The sequence below is a fragment of the Alnus glutinosa genome, chromosome 10 (genome assembly GCF_958979055.1).
Source record: "Alnus glutinosa chromosome 10, dhAlnGlut1.1, whole genome shotgun sequence".
NCBI lineage: Eukaryota > Viridiplantae > Streptophyta > Magnoliopsida > Fagales > Betulaceae > Alnus > Alnus glutinosa.
Window position 1 is genome coordinate 28918804 of NC_084895.1, and position 22198 is coordinate 28941001.

The 22198-nt window shown below is 37.3% G+C and overlaps 1 protein-coding gene and 1 long non-coding RNA gene across 2 annotated transcripts; one reads left to right on the plus strand and one right to left on the minus strand.

The window, feature by feature from the left end:
* Window positions 1-1689: 1689 nt before the first annotated feature.
* On the minus strand, window positions 1690-5401 carry LOC133880261 (uncharacterized). Its single transcript, XR_009902224.1, has 3 exons — window positions 5022-5401; window positions 2990-3090; window positions 1690-1995 (listed from the first exon to the last, which is right to left on the minus strand). It is a non-coding gene; the product is annotated as an uncharacterized LOC133880261 (long non-coding RNA).
* Window positions 5402-8998: 3597 nt separating this feature from the next.
* Window positions 8999-22198, plus strand: LOC133879641 (protein transport protein SEC31 homolog B-like). Its single transcript, XM_062318280.1, has 17 exons — window positions 8999-9452; window positions 9870-9924; window positions 10042-10164; window positions 10676-10772; window positions 10867-10903; window positions 11508-11613; window positions 11731-11788; window positions 12931-13028; window positions 13160-13279; window positions 13865-13907; window positions 18380-18501; window positions 18573-18697; window positions 18801-19395; window positions 19557-19649; window positions 20180-20365; window positions 20444-20657; window positions 21596-22198. Exons 1-17 carry the CDS (start codon window positions 9142-9144, stop codon window positions 21904-21906), a joined length of 2694 nt encoding a protein of 897 aa, XP_062174264.1. The 5' UTR covers window positions 8999-9141; the 3' UTR covers window positions 21907-22198.

Sequence of the window (22198 nt, forward strand, 5' to 3'; positions counted from 1 at the left end):
CAAATATACTAGCCAGTAAATTAGTCCAAATCCACCAAAATCTATATCTCACTTGCACTCGGTATTATTTTTATGTCATATTATAACACAAAAAAAAAAAAAAAAAAACAATGAGACTTACAACAGGAACACGGCGAGACTGAGGGAGGGGGTTGCTCCAAAGAGAGAGAGATCCTTTTTTATGGGCGTCGCCGGAGACAGATCCGGCCGCCAAATCTGCCGGAGTGGGGACGCCGGACGACGGAGGACGCCTACCGCCAAGAGAGAAGCCGGCGACGTCACTGACCGGTGAGCAGATCTGTACGGAGAGAGGGAGAGAGCGGAAGCACCGGACAACGGACGACGGAACCGCCGGACGACGAAGCCGGCGACGTCACTGACCGGAGAGCAGATATATGCCGGGGAGAGGGAGAGAGCCGGCGACGTCACTGACCGGAGAGCAGATATATGCCGGAGAGAGGGAGAGAGCCGGCGACGTCATTGACCGGAGGCGGACGACGGACGACGCTCCACGGAGAAAAATCAGATCTTCACGGGCAGAGAGATTTCAGAGAGAGAGAGAGAGGGGTTTCAGAGAGAGAGAGATGTCTTCGTGGGAAATTTGAAATTTGAGGATTTTCAGTGTATAGATGATTTCTAGCAGAGCGTGAACGAAAGTACAAAAAAAAACAATAAAATATGAATGCCACGTAGGCGTGTTGTGAAAGTGTTGTGGAAGAGTAGTGTGTAGATCATATCTCTTAATTTTCATATCTAGAACAAGTTATCGTCATCCTCCATCATTAATCCGAAATGTGTATAAAATATCTTAAAAAATGTGAAAGATTAATCCGAAAGATTTTAAAAAATGTAATGATCCGACGAATCTCAGTACACCCTAAAAGAATAAAATCTTTAAATGGAAAAAAAAAAAAAAAAAAAAAAAAAAAAAAAAAAACTCCGAATTGTTATTACAGGGATTTTAAGAACAAATCAAACCAGCATGACACATGTCGCACTTTGATTGGGTTCTCTGACGATTGATTCAAAAGGATCTCCTTCTTGAGCCACGCTCCTCTACAATCTCCCTCCCTACATCCCCTACACTCCCGCTCCTTCCACTCGTCCCAAACAACCAATTTTACCCCTCAATTCTACCCCCATTGACCTTTCCATGCCAAAGTACAATTTCAAAGAAGAAGAAGAAAAAAACCTGATCAAATGATGTTAGTCTGTTGAGTTCTTAAAATCTAATCATCATTTAAATCAAAATTTGTCATCTTAAATTTTATTAACAAGTAAAGAATTCCTAATTTCTTTTTAAATTTATTTATCTCATTAAAAAACTAGTATGCTCTAAATGTTTAGAGTAATAAAAAATACAATCAAAAAAATTACCCAGCTCAAATGATGTTGGTTTGTTGAGTTCTTAAAATTTAATTATTATTTTGAATTAAATAATTAAATGTTGTCATCCTGAAATTTATTAATTATTAAAGCATTCCTTAATTTGTTTTTAAATTTATTTATCTCATTATAAATTAGTACTTCCTAAACATTTAGTGTGACGACCCGTTTTTTTTTATTATTATTATTACAAACATAAATGAGTCCTCACAGTGGCACGACGATGCATCGCAAAGCCAACATATGGTATATATCCCATAATAAATACACCTGGTAAATCAGAGTATAACATATAACTAACTATGCAGCGGAAACATAAACCTGAATAGCTAAAAGCATAGCTTATACATCTATTACAAATTATTTACAATACAGAGCCATTTAACATCTATATGTTTAAGTCCTATCAACATAATATTTAAACAACATGAATGACTTATACAATAACAAGTGACTAAAGCGTCACTAGCCATAAACAAAACCTATAAAATAGTGGACAACTGTGGTCCAACCATTACGACCGTCGCGGCGAGCTTCAGTCATATTATCCCAAGTGCACATCTACAACACTCTCCCCTATGACCGGAGTACCTGCAGCCAAAGGAACATCTATACGGTTGTGGGGGTTTGCCACATCCGTATAGGTGGAATTATGAGCCCACCATCTTAGCATACATAAATATACTAAGACCTCAGAGGTATACTATTCACTAAGTTTTCGCAAAGAACCAACTTTTCTTTTCTAGTCATGCGTACACTATAACAGCCACCAATTTTATAAACTTTTGATTGAAAACCCCATAGCTAATATAGCACTCACCGGCTAATAAAAAACATTTGAACATACTTGGCAGCTAAGATTATACGTAGAAGTTCTGTTGTAGAAACGACTACGTACGACCTCACCTACGATAATACTTTAAGATTTATTTGCTTAGGTTTACATAACCCTTATGTTAGAAATCAATGACATTTAAATCATGCAACCATCCGATAGAAATATACATAAGTTCTTTTCCATTAAAACTCTTATGCATACTAATACGTCTAGCAAAACTACTCATAATATAAAAACATCACACTCATCAAAACCATGCTATGAATGATTATGCAATGCACATCATGGAAATTAATCCAAGCATCATGGGTTACCCCAAGCATCATGGAAATTAATCCAAGCATCATGGGTTACCCCAAGCATCATGGGAATTGCCCCAAGCATTGTTTCCCGTGAGTTGTGAACCTCACTTCAATGCACGTTTAGCGTTCATATGCATATGCATCATGCTTTAAAACAATATACACAATATACATTTCATTTTACGAATCATGACTTTAACACATGCTTTCTTTACAAAACATAATCAATTCAACATGTCATTTCTTTAACAATTTGCATAACTTAAATCTTTATACTCACTCTAAACTCACCAATCATATTCATAGTTCAAAACATCATCAATATTTCAATATACTCCAAAGTACTCGAATCATCCAAAACAATTCATAATCAACATACAGTTGGTTCAGGTTTGTAAAACAATATATATTTTGCAATTCATCATTTAAGAAAATAATACTTCTCAGTGAGTAGAATACTCACCTTGACTGCATCGGACTCTTGACTCAAACATTTCCCCCGTGTTCTAGTTACTTGAACTCTAGGTTGGAGAACACGTTGAAGTCTCCAATCACGGCACGTGCCTGCAACCATTTAGGACGTTAAACTATGCTATTGAACCTATACTCTAATACACATAAACTACCCGCGTGCTCACACGTCGCTTTACTCACTTCTAGAGCCAACTAAGTACCTTGGCTACCATTAGGTTAATCATTGGTTATATGTTCTTATTATATCATGTTATTTAATTAGAATATGCATTTACTATTTTATTAGTTTGTTTATTATTGTTGTGTCACATTATTATTGCTAATCCTTTTTATAGCTTGTTGCTTATCTATTAAGTTAACAATATATATTTAACTCATATACATATTCATGTATATATATACATTTACACATATACACATACAACCTTAAACCTAATCAATTGATACACATAAATATCATGTACACACGGATTAGTGAAGTGGGTACTTAGTCACCTTATTATCATTATTATCTATTAGGTTTTATAGTTTGCTTATCCACTTAGGCTAACTAAGTGAATTCGGTCTATTTACACATATATGTACATATATGAATAGAAGGCTTGTTAAGTTAAATATAGTCTCATTACACACTTGGATATTTTATTATACATAGATAAACATATTAATCATATAATTACATTACTAATTGATTTTAGAACCTATTCACGTATTTCTATAATATTACTATTTTGAGTTTGTTGTCTTAGGGTTATTTGGACAATTTATCATTTTACGACATTATCGTTTTAATTATTATACTTTGTACTTAATCTTTATTAACTATTAACCATCAAAGTAATTTAAGCTATAAAACTTTAATCTTATAAAACATATTAATCTAATAACTCTTATTAAACTAACTTCTAATCACATATTGTAATTTACATTATTTAATTATACTTTGCCTATTTGTTTATTAGAGCTTAAGGTATATACATAAACCTCAAAGCTTAGTATTATACTTAGGATCAATTCATTTTTAGTTCATAACTTCTTATGAACTCTATTATGTCCATTTCGATATCCAAAATGTTATCAATGTTGGTTTGACTCACTCGGTATCAATTCTTATATTTCTTTTATATCTATCTACTCTCATATTAAACTTTACCCTTTATTTTTATTTTTATTTTTTTCCTTAACTATTTCCTTTAGACATCACCATTACATTTCTCTATTTCAACCGTATTGGCCATTTTTACATAATAAGGATCTAAACACTTTTAACTTCAAACCATTCAATCCTTTTCTAACTTCCTTTACTTCACCTCAAAGCACTAGCCATAAGCTACCATAACTAACCTCCAATTTAAATAATTCCATCAACCATAACTTTTACTAACATCTCCTAACAATTCCCACCCTTCACTTCCAAGATCACATATGCCCATAATTCGATTTTTACCAAGGCCTACCACATAGAAAGGGATCCTCAAAATCAACTCCAATCAAGGGTCTAGGCACCCACAAGCATCAAAGGCCTAAAACCAACTCCTATATCAATAAAACAACACTATAAGAGCCTAATCAAAGATCCAACATCATCCATTGGTTCCTATCAAAACCCTTAAAAATAATACAAATCAAAAATAATAACTCACCCATCAAATCCATAAATTCACCATAAACCTTAGATTTTCATCTAAATTGAAACCTCCTAAAAGAACAATGATACACGACAATCCATTCCAAAAATCACAATCAAACCCCAGGTTTCATCTCAAGCAAAACTCAATCAAAGCCCTAAGAACAAGATACGAATTTCATGTTATTTACACAATGGGTATTCCGAAAATACAGTGAAATAGAGTTAGGGATTTTCTTTTACCAATTTTCGGTTAATATCAACCTTAAACCTACAAATCCAAGACAACCACAAACCATCCAACACATACCCACAAAATTCACCCTCCAATCCGCATCTACAGAAAATCAATGGAAATCTAGCAAATCGGAGACAAGGGAAGTGAGAATCTCACCAAAACAGGGCCAAAATCCCTTGCTCCAGCCACTGCCTCCATGGTACAACGGTGGTCCGACCACCACAGTTCAGAAACCGTACCACCACGGCCAAGGATCCGCTTCCACGCACTCGGGTTCTCTGCATTACAACCTCTCCATCACAATCTAGAACTCTCACGGCTGGGTCACTCTTACCGGTTCTCTCTCACGGGCTCTCCGTGTCTCAGGCGTGCGTGATAGAAGAAAGGAAGGGAGAGATGGGAGTCAGGGAAACAGAGAAGAGAGGGAGAGAAAGAAAGATGAAGAGAGGAGAAGGAAAGCAGGGGGGGCGTGCGTATCCGAAAAGTGGAGAGAAAGAAGAAAATAGGAGAAAGGGAAAGAAGCAGGGGAGGCGTGCGTGAAAAATGAGGGGAGAAAAGAGAAGAAAGAGAAGGATGGGAAGAGAAGGGTGACACGTGTCAGTGTGTGTGTGGTGGAGGAGAAGATAATGTTATCTTCTCCAAGCCAATTGTTTGCAGACACGTGGCAAGTGGAGATTCCCTTTATTTTTTTAATACCACAACTCTCAAAAATCACAACAGGACCCCACTATTTTAAAATTCTATATTTTGATAATTAATATCTGACCCCACATTTAATCTAACTAAATTCAGTCAATACAATTAATTATTTATCTCCCTATTTATTTTCTTGGTCTTTACATTTAGAGTAATATTGGTAATAAAATTATTAAGCTTCACATTTTGTTAATTCAATATATTCATCAACTTCACACATTTTTTTTTAATTCAATATTATCAAATATGAGATGCAATTAATTGAAAAAATAAACATCACTTAAAAGTTAAAACTAATAAACTATGAGCAAATAAAACTTAAACGATTTACTTTAAAAACAATAACTAAATATTTAAAAACTCTATAATCGTGAATTGAGGTTTTTCGAGTTGTTCTAGAAAGTGATGCTATCAAAGTAATGCAAGCGTTGAAAAAAGATAGAATAAATTGAAAGAGATATGGTCATCTAATTGAGGACGGTTGAGAGATATTGGATTGTCTCTCTCTCTCTCTCTATATATATCAATGTGTTTTTGAGGAAGTTTCACATATATATTGGATTGTCTCTATATATATCTATATTTATTGATTTATTCAAAGCTCTATTCCAATATATATAAAAGAGACCAAATGGTCTAATGTTTAGAGTTACAAAAATTAATTAATAAACTAAATCAAAGGCACATAAGGTACAGTCAGGCAAAGTCAAATTCAGATTATTACTGACCACAGTTGCGACAAGAGTCACAAGATAACCCATACAATAAAAGATAGCTCTACATTACATGAACCCCTGCTTGATATAGGAAATGACGCACATTTTGAGTTATAAAATAGCTTTTACAAACTAATTTTGATATAAAAAAAACATAACAGACTGCATAAGAAAACTAAAAACAACACAAAAAAAAAAATCAACAACATTGGCTGGCGGCTCATCGGATGCCTGCCGGCACGTGAGGACCACGCTCTGCCGAAGCAAGACAAATGAGCGACAAAAACGCCAAAAGCTTGACGAGAGGCTGAAAAAATCAGTGGTGGGAGGCGGAGGAGGACCAGCATGCGCGGCTCTGAGCTGAACACTCGTCGGAGCGTGTAATGCACGTGCCAGCGCGTATTTGTTGGATCTGGAAGTTCACAGCGGTAGAACGGAACGTAGGGGAACCGTATCACAGTGGAATGATGTGTGTGATGAAAAGACCTCTTGAAGTCGACAGATTTGGATTTGAAAAACTCTACATCAAAAAACTTCAATAGATCTTGAATCCGGGGTAGGAGCGCTTTGTAGAGTTTGAAAACCGGAGCTACCGTGAAGGGAGGAGGCCAGAAAGGTATTGAACGGGATATTCGTCCGAAGGTGATGGACAGAAATCTACTTCTACATGTCACTCAATCCAAGAATAGGATGAGAAAAAACCACCTTATCCTTTAAAGTATTACAAGTGCCTTAGAGAGAAAACGCCATTCCAATTGTTAATGCAAATACCTGAAAACACCATGGGAGAAAGTGGAGCATTGTGCTTCCCTCTCCCTCAAAAATGAAACTCGAACTCCTTTGCTCTAGAGAGAAAAAACGGTTTCTAAGTTGTCAAGTTGGCCATGGTGGTGCGGTTTCTGAACTGTGGTGGTCGGACCACCGTTGTACCATGGAGGCAGTGGCAGGAGAAAGGGATTTTGGCCCTGTTTTGGTGAGATTCTCACTTCCCTTGTCTCCGATTTGCTAGATTTCCATTGATTTTCTGTAGATGCGGATTGGAGGGTGAATTTTGTGGGTATGTGTTGGATGGTTTGTGGTTGTCTTGGATTTGTAGGTTTAAGGTTGATATTAACCGAAAATTGGTAAAAGAAAATCCCTAACTCTATTTCACTGTATTTTCGGAATACCCATTGTCTAAATAACATGAAATTCGTATCTTGTTCTTAGGGCTTTGATTGGGTTTTGCTTGAGATGAAACCTGGGGTTTGATTGTGATTTTTGGAATGGATTGTCGTGTATTATTGTTCTTTTAGGAGGTTTCAATTTAGATGAAAATCTAAGGTTTATGGTGAATTTATGGATTTGATGGGTGAGTTATTATTTTTGATTTGTATGATTTTTAAGGGTTTTGATAGGAACCAATGGATGATGTTGGATCTTTGATTAGGCTCTTATAGTGTTGTTTTATTGATATAGGAGTTGGTTTTAGGCCTTTGATGCTTGTGGGTGCCTAGACCCTTGATTGGAGTTGATTTTGAGGATCCCTTTCTATGTGGTAGGCCTTGGTAAAAATCGAATTATGGGCATATGTGATCTTGGAAGTGAAGGGTGGGAATTGTTAGGAGATGTTAGTAAAAGTTATGGTTGATGGAATTATTTAAATTGGAGGTTAGTTATGGTAGCTTATGGCTAGTGCTTTGAGGTGAAGTAAAGGAAGTTAGAAAAGGATTGAATGGTTTGAAGTTAAAAGTGTTTAGATCCTTATTATGTAAAAATGGCCAATACGGTTGAAATAGAGAAATGTAATGGTGATGTCTAAAGGAAATAGTTAAGGAAAAAAATAAAAATAAAAATAAAGGGTAAAGTTTAATATGAGAGTAGATAGATATAAAAGAAATATAAGAATTGATACCGAGTGAGTCAAACAAACATTGATAACATTTTGGATATCGAAATGGACATAATAGAGTTCATAAGAAGTTATGAACTAAAAATGAATTGATCCTAAGTATAATACTAAGCTTTGAGGTTTATGTATATACCTTAAGCTCTAATAAACAAATAGGGAAAGTATAATTAAATAATGTAAATTACAATATGTGATTAGAAGTTAGTTTAATAAGAGTTATTAGATTAATATGTTTTATAAGATTAAAGTTTTATAGCTTAAATTACTTTGATGGTTAATAGTTAATAAAGATTAAGTACAAAGTATAATAATTAAAACGATAATGTCGTAAAATGATAAATTGTCCAAATAACCCTAAGACAACAAACTCAAAATAGTAATATTATAGAAATACGTGAATAGATTCTAAAATCAATTAGTAATGTAATATGGCTCTGTTTAGTAACCCTTTTTTCTCTCCCCTTCCCCTCCCTATTTCCTGACACGTACAGACAAGTCAGCTTTTGGCAAGAAAGTTGAGAAAAGTCAGTTATTTTCTAAGATGGGACAGCGTGTTTTTTTCTATTTTACCCCTGACACGGAAAAAAATTTAACAGCTTAAATAATCGTATATAGGGGTAGAATGGGTAAAAATAAAGCCTGTTTTGTTTTACCCATTCTACCCCTGGCAGGAAAAAAATTTGTGATTGTATAAGGGGTAAAACGGAAAAAAAAAACTTGTCTTGCCATGAAAAAAGCTTGTCTTATCATGGCTGAATGTTTTCAGCCCTCTGCCAAAAAGCTGCACGTCAGGGAAGGGGGAGAGGGAGGGGGAAGGGGAAAGGGTTTATTAAACAGGTAATGAGATTAACCTAACAAGCCTTCTATTCATATATGTACATATATGTGTAAATAGACCGAATTCACTTAGTTAGCCTAAGTGGATAAGTAAACTATAAAACCGTAATACGTTCCAGTTTCATTCGGTTCAAAGATGACGTGTTTAAAGGGAGTGAGGAGATCGGCGATGGTGGCGCTTGCACCGGATGCGCCGTACGTGGCGGCCGGGACGATGGCGGGGGCTTTCAGCTCGTCAGCAAACCTCGAGATATTCGAGCTTCATTTTCAGTCCTACGATTGGGAACTGCCGCTCGCCGGCGAGGCGCCGAGCTCCGAGCGCTTCAACCGCCTTTCATGGGGGAGGGCCGCGGCAGGATCCGCCTCCGAGCATTTCTCGCTCGGCCTTGTCGCTGGAGGACTTGTGGACGGGACCATCAATATCTGGAACCCCCTCACTCTGATCCGGTAATTGATTTGGTACTCTTTGATTTGATTTGGTGGAAGTTTGAATTGAATTGAATTGGTTGGGGGAGTTTGTGTTTGATTGTGAAGCAGAGATTTGTGATTCGCTTGCATTGTTTCATTGAAATTTGTAAGATTCAATTGATTGCGCACAGTTTTGTTAACTAGTTGTCGCTATTAATTAAAATAATTTGTTTGTTTAACCCTAGCTTGATATAATTCTGAGTAGTAGATATTATTCGTTTATTGTTTTGTCTTATTTTGCACTTTTCTTTGTCAGGGGCTTTTGTTTTGTATATGCTAATCCATATGATATATTGTGTGAATAAACTATAACAAAATTATGCTGTTTTGGATAGTTTTTGGCTTCTTTCTATTCATGACTTCCTTATTTTGGTTATTACCCTTTCTTTTTTTCAGTCCTGAAGCAAATGGAAACGCTCTTGTTAGCCATCTCTCAAGGCATAGAGGGCCGGTAAGTTTTCCACTTCTCCATTATGTTAGCCATCTCTTTGTTGACGTTCTTTCATCACTCGGACAGTTTTGATGATTGCAAGTCATGCTTTGTTGAACTTCTTCTTTTCAATTTCAGGTTCGCGGTCTTGAATTTAATGCCATTGCACCAAACCTGCTTGGATCTGGGGCTGACGATGGTGAAATTTGCATATGGGACATGGCAAATCCTGCTGAACCTTCTCATTTTACACCCCCCAGGGTAGGTGTCGTTACTTGTCACTCATAGATCTGAAGCCTTATCATGGCACCCGCAGGAAGAATATAGCTCGGCCCCTGTTTTGCTATACTCAGAAATTCTGATAATACGGGTACTTGCAGCTATCCAAAGCTAGAGAGTATTGAAGAACAAAGACTTAAATGTGTATGGAAATACGGGCACTTGCATAGGGTGGGGTTGCGGCATTGTCAATAAAGTTAATCTTGGGAGCTTGGGTACAAAAATTGAAAGGATTACTTTACCCTAAATCTATTTATAAGTACAGGGACTTACTTAGCCCTGGTTATCTATTTTGGGACCTTGCTCTGGACATATTTGAGTGATGAAAAACTCAAATTCAACCCAACTATCCTCCCCTCTCTCTCTTCTTGTCTCTTTTGTCTTGCATATTATATTTTAGCCATTGTGTCTCTTTTGTCTTGCATATTATATTTTAGCCATAGAGTTATATATTTTCCCGGACATGTAATCATTTCGTGAGATCTTTATGCAGGGTAGCAGTTCTTCTTCTCAGGGAGAGATTTCGTTCTTATCTTGGAATAGCAAGGTTGAACATATATTGGCGTCTACTTCATACAATGGGACAACTGGTGAGGAAGGAAAATAGAGTTTTTACATCATTTGTTTTCTATTTACTTTTGTTGTATTCTATATATATAATTATTATTATTATTATTTTTCCAGTGGTTTGGGACCTAAAGAGGCAAAAACCAGTAATTAGGTAATCCTTTTGCTACTAATGCGAAGTCTTTGGGTGGTTTTGCGTTTTAATGTTTTCATTGTGCTGCAGCCTGGTATGATTTCCTTGTATCACGCACCGGCGGGCGTGGCGCCACGCTCTGCTGCTCTTTTTTTTTTTTTTTTTCTTCTTCTTCCTGTAGCTCGGGTTTTCCTTGTATTTTGGGTTTACTTTGTATTTGGGCTTATCTATGTATTTTGGGTCCTTCTCGTGGGTTTTGGGTTTGTGGGTTTTTTTGGGAGGGCTCTTCGGGTTTTGGTGGCAGGTTTCTTGGGTTGGGGTGCTTCGGGCAGGTTTGGGTGATTGATTGGGGGTATCTACTACTTTTTGGGCGTTTGATGGGTGCTTCTGTATTTTGGGTTTATTGTGGGTTTTGATGGGGTTCTACTTTATTTTGAGTTTCTTGTGGGTTTTATTGGGTTCCTCCTATGTGGGCTAGGTGGGTTTTATTAGGGTTTTTTTAGGTTAGCTGGGTTGTTTCTATGTATACTACCTGTGTACTTATATGCGCCTTATGTTTTTTTAAATAAATTTTTCTTACTTATCAAAAAAAAAAAAACCTCACTTGGCCTCTGTCAACTTACAGCTTTTCAGATTCAGTTAGAAGGCGGTGCTCTGTTTTGCAGTGGAATCCTGATGTTGCGACTCAGCTTGTGGTTGCATTGGATGAAGATAGTTCACCTTCTGTGAGGGTATTGACTATGCGACTGATGTTGCTTCACTAGGGGTTAAAATGTGTCTGTGAGGTTATGTTATTAGAAAATGAAAATGTTCTGTTCATTAATTTATAGTGATGTTTGTGCAAGCAGCTATGGGATATGTGGAATACAATGTCACCAGTTAAAGAGTTCACTGGGCATACTAAAGGTAATCATGCTTGGTAACATGGTATACCATTTTGAATGTGTCACTGACTCACTGTCTTACCAGTTTCCTCTTAGATGAGTGCAGTCTTGGGCTGCCATTAGTCACGCATGACTTGTCAAAACGATATTGTTTAAAATAATCCAATTTGATTAGACTCCTATTTATAGAAGCTGCTCGATGAGGCGTATCAGTTGGTTAATATTGTTGTCATATGAACTATTTGCTTTTTATTTATTTTGAGTTGTTGGGAATTATTTTGCCTTTTCTTTTAGGCATGTTGTGTAGCAGATCATTGATATATATACATAGATGACTTTCTATTATATTAATCATTTTTCAAGTCTCCCGTTTTTTTTTTTTTTTGATAAGTAATTGTAAATCAATAAATAAAAGCGTAGGGGGGTATAACCTTTATACACGGGAAGTATATAAGAGAGCCCCTAAATGGGACCAAGTCTCCCGTTGGATGCCATATCTTCCATATGCATATCATGCATGTTAAAATTTATGTCAATCTTTTGTCGCTGGCTTAGTAGATTCTTAAAATATATAAAGACCATAACTCTGAACAATTTTTAGATGAGGTAGTTCTTAATCCTCGATTTTCTTGATACTTAGTGAGTGTGAGAGGTCATATATCTGACGGTGGATTTGACAGTATTGATATTTTGAGAATTTATTAAGGTGTAATATTTGAAAGAGTTATTTAAGCGGTGTAATATTGTGAAAGAATTACTTTAGGTGTTACTTGAACCGAAGTGTGATCATTATGATTAGCGTAATTTGATCATTATGATAATTACATGCTAATTCAGCTTTAAATGACACAAGATTTAATAATGTTCAAAGTTTAAATCTTTATGTTACTTGATTATGCATGTAATGGATACCATATTACTAGATTGTAGAGGCTTTTCTTTTGTTTTGTAATTACTTATATGTGTAAAGATTTGTACTCTTATATGATTTTCTGGTTGCTACTGAGTGGAACAGTAGTTTTACTTTTAATGCTACAATAGTTGTTCTTGTTATGCAGTTTGTTTACTTTCTAACTTCCTGATGTATCATAATCATAATCGCTTTAGTTTTGTTGTGCTTGCTGTTCATTTTTTGCATCTTTTTGCTTGCATGTATTACACCAGGTGTAATTGCGATGGCGTGGTGTCCCATTGACAGTTCCTATTTGATTACTTGTGCCAAAGATAGTCGAACCATTTGCTGGGACACTGTTTCTGGGGAGGTATGAACTTACTGTAGCTCTGCAATATTTTTAATGAACTTTTTCCTTTTATGACTTTTCTTCTGGGTTATGGATTCAGTGTAGAGTACTTGGTCCTATGTTGATGCTTCTTTGTTTTGATTTTGACTTAGATTGTCTGCGAATTGCCTGCTGGCAACAACTGGAATTTTGATGTACACTGGTATCCGAAGATACCTGGGGTCATATCAGCATCTTCATTTGATGGAAAAGTTGGCTTTTACAACATTGAGGTATCTACCTATTTTATTTTCACGGTTGTGCAGGCTGTTTTGCTTTATTTGAGCCTCATAACAAGTAATGGTAAATTGGCAACAATTAAAATGGAAACAATTGAGTGGAGAAAGTGATGAATATTTTTTTATCCTTGCTATATGCCATTTTTAATCTGTGCAATTAATGCTAAATTAGATGACTGGGACAAAAGGGACGCTAGTTGGATGAGTAGAGCAACACGGAGTACAAATTTTGTGGCATATGGGGATTTTAAGATTGATAGTGACAACATGAGCCAGAATAGACTGAGAAATGGCTGCAGTGGTATGAATGTGAAGGTGGTGCTAAATGAGTTAAGATCAAGGGAATTTCTCCAAGCTTGTTTGGGCATGTTGAACAAAGTTTCTTTGAAATTCTGATCTTGACATTACGAGAAGATGACAAAAAATGGTTCTGTGCTTATATCTTTTTTATTTTCATGCATTTTCTCATTTTGGTTTTCCTACTCTGGTACTACTGGTTGACATATTTGCGAAATGGTCTAGCTTGGAATTTTCTTTTGTTGCCATCTTTTATAATGTATTTTACATATTCTTTTACAGGGTTGCAGTCGCTACAGTGTTGGAGAGAATGAGTTTGGTGCAGGTATTCTATTTCTTACTTATTTGGTGTTGTGAATTATATCATCAAATTGTCTGCAGTGGTTGATAAGTGTACCGTTATCTATATATTACATGCACTAACTGTCTTGGTCCTGTCAGCTTGTTTCTTTTTAACAAATGTGGAGGATAAGAAGTGGAATTTTTCCCTCTATATGTTAGATCAGTTGTTTATGAAAAAAGTCAGATTAGAGGATGTGGATTTTGTCTTTGATTTTTTTATTTTTTTTGTCTTGAACTCAATTATTGATTGCCTCTCGTAATGGTAGGTTTAAGTTGACAAGAAAAGAATATGACAGATTTGGGATCCTGAAGCCATTTTTGGTGTATTTTGAAGGATATAGATAAAGTAGTTTTTATACATAGACATACAGTAAGAAACGTCTAAGAGGAGTTGGTTGTTTGGAGCACTGGATAATGGAGGCTGAAATGGTCTATTCTATTTCCTATTGTGAATGGTTTATGTTGGTAAAGGTGGAAGGCAATGGAGTCTTAATAGTTTAGGACATAGAGGTTAATTTTGATTTGCAGATTAGTCCATTGGATATGATAGACATGAATGGCTTGACATGGATAGCAAAGGATTGAAGGACTAATATTTGTTGGGGGTGTGGCTGTGTTTGTGTTTTTTTCTTCTTTGATGAGTAGCTGAATTTCATTAAAAGCAAAGGAGTGCAACTCAATTACACTAGACGTATACAAGAGAGACACCTATCAAGAAAAAGTTCAAAGATAAAGAAAATCATGAACACTAGAAATATGAAGACAACTATAGGCAGTCATCCAATGGTAAAGGGTTTTGAAAAAAAGGGCCTTTAATTCTGTCACTATCCTTTCATAATCTTTAAAACTTTGATCATTGCGTTTCTCCAAATACACCATATTAAGAAAGATGGAATCATCTTCCACACTACCTAACTATGATGTATACCAGATTTTCCTCTCCAACAAACCAAGAGACTAAAAGTAGAGTTCCATAAGGCACTAGTTGTCTCGCAATGGAGAAATAGATGATCAACGGTTTTCTCGCTCTTCTTACACATGCAACACCAGTCTACCACTATGATATACAACTTCCTTAAATTGTCCATAGTTAGAATCTTCTCTAAAGCGGCTGTCCAAGCAAAGAAATCCACTTGTATCAAAGCTTTATTCCGCCAAATACTCCTCCAAGGAAATGAGTACTATCATGAGGAAGTAAGGTATTATAGAATGATCTAACTTCAAATATCCCTCTCTTGGAAGGGGCCCAACAAAACTTGTCTTTACCACCCTGTCTTAGTATGATTGAATACAAAAGGTTGAAGAGCAAAATAAAGAAATCTACGTCCTGGTCATGCAGTGTTCTGTTCCATTGAAGAGTCATTAGAAAACTGTAAATGATCTGCCACAGAAGCATCCTTAAAGTGAATAATGCTAAATAACTCCAGAAAAGCTACCTTTAGATTCTGATCTCCATACCACACGTCAAAATCTTATCCAGACTAAATGGCACACTTTTTGACTCCATAAGATTGGGTTGGTTGATTGTGCTATGTGGTTTAAGTCCCATGGAGAGAGCTATTTACCAATCCAAAAAAATACTTTGTATTTTATTTTTAATTTTCTGCTTTTATTTTTGTTTTGCCAATCGGTTTGTGGAATCAAGTTTTGAATTGCATTGGGTAATTGCAACAAAAGTTTTTTTTTTTTGATAAGTAAATAAAGTTTTATTGAAAGCGCAAGGCGCCCCTAAGTACATTGGAAGTATACACAAGGAAACGCCTAAGCAGGCAAAGAAAAACGAACAAGAAAATTAGAAAAACTAAGCGACAAGGGTGACAAAAAGGCCACTGTCCAAAGATACAACAAGCGAAAAAACGAGGCAACAATATCCTCCAAGGAGTTCTCTTTGTCTTCGAAACATCTAAGGTTTCTCTCCTTCCAAACACACCAAAAAATACAAATGGGCACCATTTTCCAAACCGCAGCACTCCTTGGCCTTCCAGCCTTCCACCAACAGGCAAAAAGGTCGATAACTCTACTAGGCATAACCCAAGAGAAAACAAGATTCCACAAAGTGGAAGCCACATCACAGTAAAGAAGAAGGTGGTCCACAGATTCTCCATCTTTCTTGCACAAGTAGCATCTATTCACAATGATGATCTTCCGTTTCCTGAGATTATCGACTGTTAGAATCTTGCCTAGGGCTGCCGTCCACGCAAAAACGTCGCCCTTGGAGGAGCCTGAGTCCGCCACACACTCTTCCAGGGGAAGCGTCTACTAACAGAGCCAACCAAGGAACAGAAGGACTTGACCTTGAACACACCTTTTTTGGAAGGGACCCAACAGAGCCTATCTGCAATATCTCGACTCACCGTGGCTGATTGTAGCACCTGAAAGAAGGAGGCAAAGACATCCACTTCCCAATCTTGCGCCTCTCTAACGAAGCTCACATTCCATTGAATAGAGCCGCCCAAAATCTCCATATTATCCGCAACGGAAGCATTCTTCTCCCGAGCAATACCAAAAAGAATAGGAAAAGCTTCCTTCAATACCGTATCCCCACACCATAGATTATGCCAAAATTTTGTCTTGGTCCCATCCCCCACCTCAAATCTAGTAAAACTGGAGAAGATCTCCCACCCTTTCCGGATATTCTTCCACAGTCCCACCCCATAGGGACCTACAGGCTCGCGGGAGCACCACCCACCCCACAAACTACCAAACTTGGAATCCACCGCAACTCTCCACCAAGCATCTCTTTCACTTCCATATCGCGACAACCATTTGCCTAGCAAAGCACGGTTGAACTTTAACAAATTCCGAATACCCAACCCCCCTTCTGAGATTGGGGTGCAAACCTCCGACCAACTGACCAAGTGAAGTTTTAACTCCTCACCCATCCCACCCCAAAGAAAATCCCGTTGTAACTTTTCAATGCGAGAAGCAACACTCCCTGGGATAGGGAACAAAGACAAAAAATAAGTAGCTATGTCCAAAGAAAAATAAGTAACTTTTCAATGCGAGAAGCAACACTTCCTGCCCACAAGCCCATCCTCAACTAAGTCCAATTTCTCAAGGCAGACACCTATGTCTACATGTAGCTTCAGCAACGTATCCCTCAAGTTGAGGAGCTCGAGGCTTTCACCAAAATGGAGGTGTCTGTGGCGTGAGTCAGAAGCCACCTCTCCCATCACACCCTGCTGGTTAGAGACCGTTGGACCACAGCTTGAAGTGAGAGCCTTCTCCGGAACATTGGACAACTTCACCGGAGCCAAATTTCCAGTCGCCGGAAACTGAATTCTTTCACCGGACAAGCTCCTGCTCGATACCGGTACTCGGACAAACTTGTCCGTGGAAACTCCCTTCGACAAATCTTTCACCCATTCAGGCACCCTAGCAACCGGGCCTGAGCACTCACCGAGATTTTCCTCCAGCGGTGGCAAACTCTTCGATAAAACCTCTGCATAACTCCTCCTGCTTCCCCTCACTGCCTGAGACTCTGGAAATGCTGCCACCCCACTTCCTCTAACACTAAACTGCTCAACAACCGATCGTAACGCAGAACCAAAAAGGTCCCAACCTTTTCCATGCCTTCCTTCTGGAACTAGGACCGCATCCCTTCTCCTTCCGCCGTTGTATTCTTCAATCGTCAAGAATCCACCGTGCCTGTTAAAGCAACGCTGGGCAATGATCCTAGGAAATCCTGCAAGGGCTTGATTCCAAAAAACTCGAGAATCTTCTACTTCCACCAACTCCTCAAAAATACGAACCAACCACGCTATCTCATCTCTATCCATGAGAATAGACCTCAATCTTCCTCTGCAACTCTCACGAAGTCGGACCCCCGTTTCACCTCCAACGATTACAAGTTCAAACTCCTTGGATTCCACTGACCATCTTCTAGAAAAAACCATGTTTGCACCCGCCGTTGACCACCAAGAAAAGGATTACTAAGGATTACTTAAACTTAGAAATTAAAGCCATAAAAATGAAACTTCGCACAAGTTGATGTTCATAAGACTATATTTTTAGATTGATAGGACAAAAACAAAAAGACATAACTTCATAGAGGTGTAAGAGTGCTCTGCAAGTACCTAAGGAATACCAAGTATTGGAAGAATAAAAGTGATTTTTTTTTAATTTTTATTTTTATTTTTTATAACTAAGAGAAATATCATTGAAAAGCACAAAACGCAGTCAAGTACACATGGAGTATACAAGAGGAGCGTCTAAGACGGAGGAGAAAAAAGAACAAGAAAACCAGGAGTATAGGGAAGAAATTAAATTATACCTCGAAAAAGTAATTTAGAATTGACATATGCAAACAAACACTTATACTGCCACTAACCCCCCTCCCCTCAAAGAAATAAAAGCCCTTTGTTATTTTTCAGTAACGTATTTCTATTGCCTGTGAAATTCAGTATACTAGTAGCTTTTTTTATTTTTATTTTTATATCTGTCTCTTCTATGCAGCTCCTCTGAGGGCTCCAAAATGGTATAAACGTCCTGTTGGGGTGTCTTTTGGCTTTGGTGGCAAGCTTATGTTGTTTCGCCCTCGGCCCTCTGCTGCAGGTGTCCCTGCTGGTGGTTCGGAGGTATCTTTATTGGTCAGTCTCTTTGTTCTTTTAAGATGGTTTTCTTTGTTCATTTTTCCCTCTTTGTCCAGGTTTATGTGCATAACTTAGTTACTGAAGACAGTTTGTTTAGTCGATCATCTGAATTTGAAGCTGCGATACAAAATGGGGAAAGGTCTTTGTTGAGGGTACTTTGTGATAAAAAATCTCTGAGTATGTTATCTTTGCTGGCCATTATTTTCATCAATTTTGTTCTTCTGCAATAAGAAATTGTGCAATCACTTTTGCATCTCTTTATTCCTTTTGACTTCTTTTAACAGATCTGAGGATGACTCTGAAACATGGAGCTTCTTGAAGGTTATGTTTGAGGATGATGGGACAACAAGGACAAAACTGCTTGCCCACCTAGGTTTCAGTATACCTACTAAAGAAAAAGATAGTGTTGAAGGTGCTCTTTCTCAGGAAGTAAATGCACTTGGACTTGAGGATACAGTAGCTGAGACAGTTGGATATGGGGGTGATAAAGAAGCCACCATTTTCTTTTTTTTGATAAGTGATAAAGAAGCCACCATTTTCCCTACAGATAATGGGGAAGATTTCTTTAACAATCTTCCTAGCCCCAAGGCTGATACACCTTTGTCAACCTCTCATGATAAGTTTGCTATTGGGGATGCTGTGCATGGTTCAGAACCATTGCCGCAAGAACCGGATGAAATTGACCAGAGTGCTGACCCAGCATTTGATGATGGTGTCCAACATGCTTTAATTGTTGGAGATTACAAGGGGGCAGTTGCACAGTGCATATCTGCAAATAAAATGGCCGATGCTTTAGTTATTGCTCACTTTGGTGGTGCATCCTTGTGGGAGAGCACACGTGATCAATACTTTAGGATTAGCCGTTCACCTTACCTAAAGGTAGTTCAAATATTCTTCTTGAAGAGCTTCAACTTGAACTTTAATGAACATATGAATCTATGTAAACAGATGAGAGATAAATATGCTATTCTATCTTTTGAATTTATTCTTTCTAATGTATTGTGATGGGCTCTCATAACATCGGTTGTTTTCATTGTCAGGTTGTTTCTGCTATGGTGAACAATGATCTCTTGAGCATTGTAAATACCAGACCCCTGAAATCCTGGAAAGAAACACTTGCTCTTCTCTGTAGTGTAAGTTTCATAACTCCTGATGAAAAAAGTGTTGTTTTGTGATATTGCTAGGTTGTTTATAATTTATATTGGAGTTGTTATGTGCATTTTATGCACTCCTTTTTTTTAGCAGATGGTATAAATATCCCTGCATGATCGACCTCACTACCCTGTGGCTGTATTTAGTTGCAAGAATTGCGGGAGTCTTTCTTTCAGCATCTTTTGACTAAATTATCGTTAAATTTCGGATGATATTATTATGAAAAACCAACAGTCATGATTGTGAAACCATGAAATAATGAGTTCTGGTTCTAGATTTATTGTGGATGATATGACCTTTTGACCTTATACTGGCTTCTGTGCTATGGCCCAAAAGTCAGACAAGCCAAACTTAACACATTTGTTTCTTTACTCTGGACTGATGACTGACACTGTAGTAGTTATTATATGAAACAGTTTCATGCGGAGCTAATATTTGTTGATCCTGAAGTTGTTGCAACTACTACGGTTGATTTATGGTTTTTTTTTTTTTAATCATCTTCAATGAACAGTTTGCACAGAGGGAGGAATGGACCACACTCTGTGGCATACTTGCTTCTAAACTCATGGCTGCGGGTAACACTTTGGCTGCTACTCTTTGTTATATCTGTGCTGGAAATATTGATAAAACTCTGGAAATTTGGTCGAGTAGTCTTCAAACTGAGCATGATGGGAAATCCTATGTTGATCTTGTTCAGGTTAGTTTTTTACTTTGAGAGGTGTATTTAGAAATGCATAGTCTGGCCAGCTTATGCCTTTTTCAATTATTTTATTAGGATTTGATGGAAAAGACCATTGTGCTTGCCTTGGCAACTGGGCAAAAACGATTCAGTGCATCTTTGTGTAAGCTGGTTGAGAAATATGCTGAAATTTTAAGAAGTCAAGGGCTTTTAACAGCAGCATTGGAGTGCCTTAAACTTTTGGGTTCTGATGAATTGCCGCCTGAACTTGTGATCTTAAGGGATCATATTGCATTCTCTGCAGAACCTGGTATGTGCTTTTGGTAATATCTTTGATGTACTATTGGATGCCTGGTGGTTGCTGGATGAATTCTTTGTTGTTTCATTTCAGTTATACATTTGGCTTGTGTTATTTTTCATTTTAATTTGTTAAACACGCTCCTATTCTTTGTCATGTTTTACTGATGTTCCACGCGAAGTTATAGATATACATTTGGAGTTTTTCTAGTTAACCATAACTGCTCCTATTCTAATTAATTAATGTAGAATCAAGTGGTATTTGTACCTGAGTTCGGTTGTATCTTGCGAGGGTATTTGTCATTTCTATCTTCTTTTGTTGAATCAATATTTCATGATATGTTTTACAGCCAACCAAGATTTTGATTTCTTCTCTAGATTACTTAACATGGGTTTATCCTTGAGTTTTAAATTGCATTCTACTTATTGTGTGCTTGAAATATTCTAGTAAGTAATTTGACTGAAAGTGACAGCACTGTCATTGGTGCACGACAGTGAAACATTATGCTCAGTGTGTCTTTTCTTTTTTTATTAAATGATGACTGCCTGGCCATAGTGTAAGTTGCCCCCTTTCTCTATATGTAAACAGCTCTAATGTCAATGATCAACTTGGGGCTCTTTGGGTGATTTAGTTTCTGATCATATAAGATTGTTTTAAGCCGTTTGGGGCTCTTATTTTGTATTGCTGTCTGCAATCGGCATGTATAATGATATCTGGAAATCAGTAGTTTTGTCATATCAAGCCAAAAAGAAAAAAGTACTAAAAAATAATGGAAGTTCGACAAGCATCTTGCATGTTGTTTTGAAGTCTTTTCATGCCTCCTGATATTTGTTTGGTATATCTTTGTTTTCTGGCTTCATTTAACATGCTGGTGTTAGTTTCAGATTGGGTTTTTACCTACATGCTATTATTTATTCAATTTGCTGTTTGTTTTTGCTTAATTTTTCCAGTCCATCAAAAGCCTGTCATTGCAACATTGACAAGGCTTTCCAATGAGAAGTCAAAGCTGGGAGGTTCACGTGCAAATCCAGCTAACAAGCGTAAAATAGAAGTCAATTCTAGGAAATCAGGGGCCTCTTTTGCAAAACTCAATAGTGGGGACTTAGCATCTCGGGCTCGTCAAGGCATCAACCAAAAGAGTATGCTGTTGTTGCCCCCTTCACGGATGAGCAAACAACCTCTAAGACTTCGTACCGCAAGGAAAAAGTTAGAATTTTTTGACATGAAAGCCGGTGGTATCACTGGTATGGCATTTTTCTGAAACATTATGCTCACTGTCTTTTTTTTTTTTTTCAAATGACTTCAGGGCCATAGTGTAAGTTGCCCCCTTTCTCTTTATGTAAACAGCTCTAATGTCAATGATCTTGGGATCCTTGAGTGATTTGGTTTCTGCTCGTATAAGATTGTTCAAAGCCGTTTGGGGCTCTTATTTTGTATTGTTGTCTGCAATCGGCATGTATAATGATATCTGGAAATTAGTAGAATCTCATTGTATTGATATTGACATGGTAGCAACCATCATCTAAGAGATCTGATGTGGTTCATTTATTAAA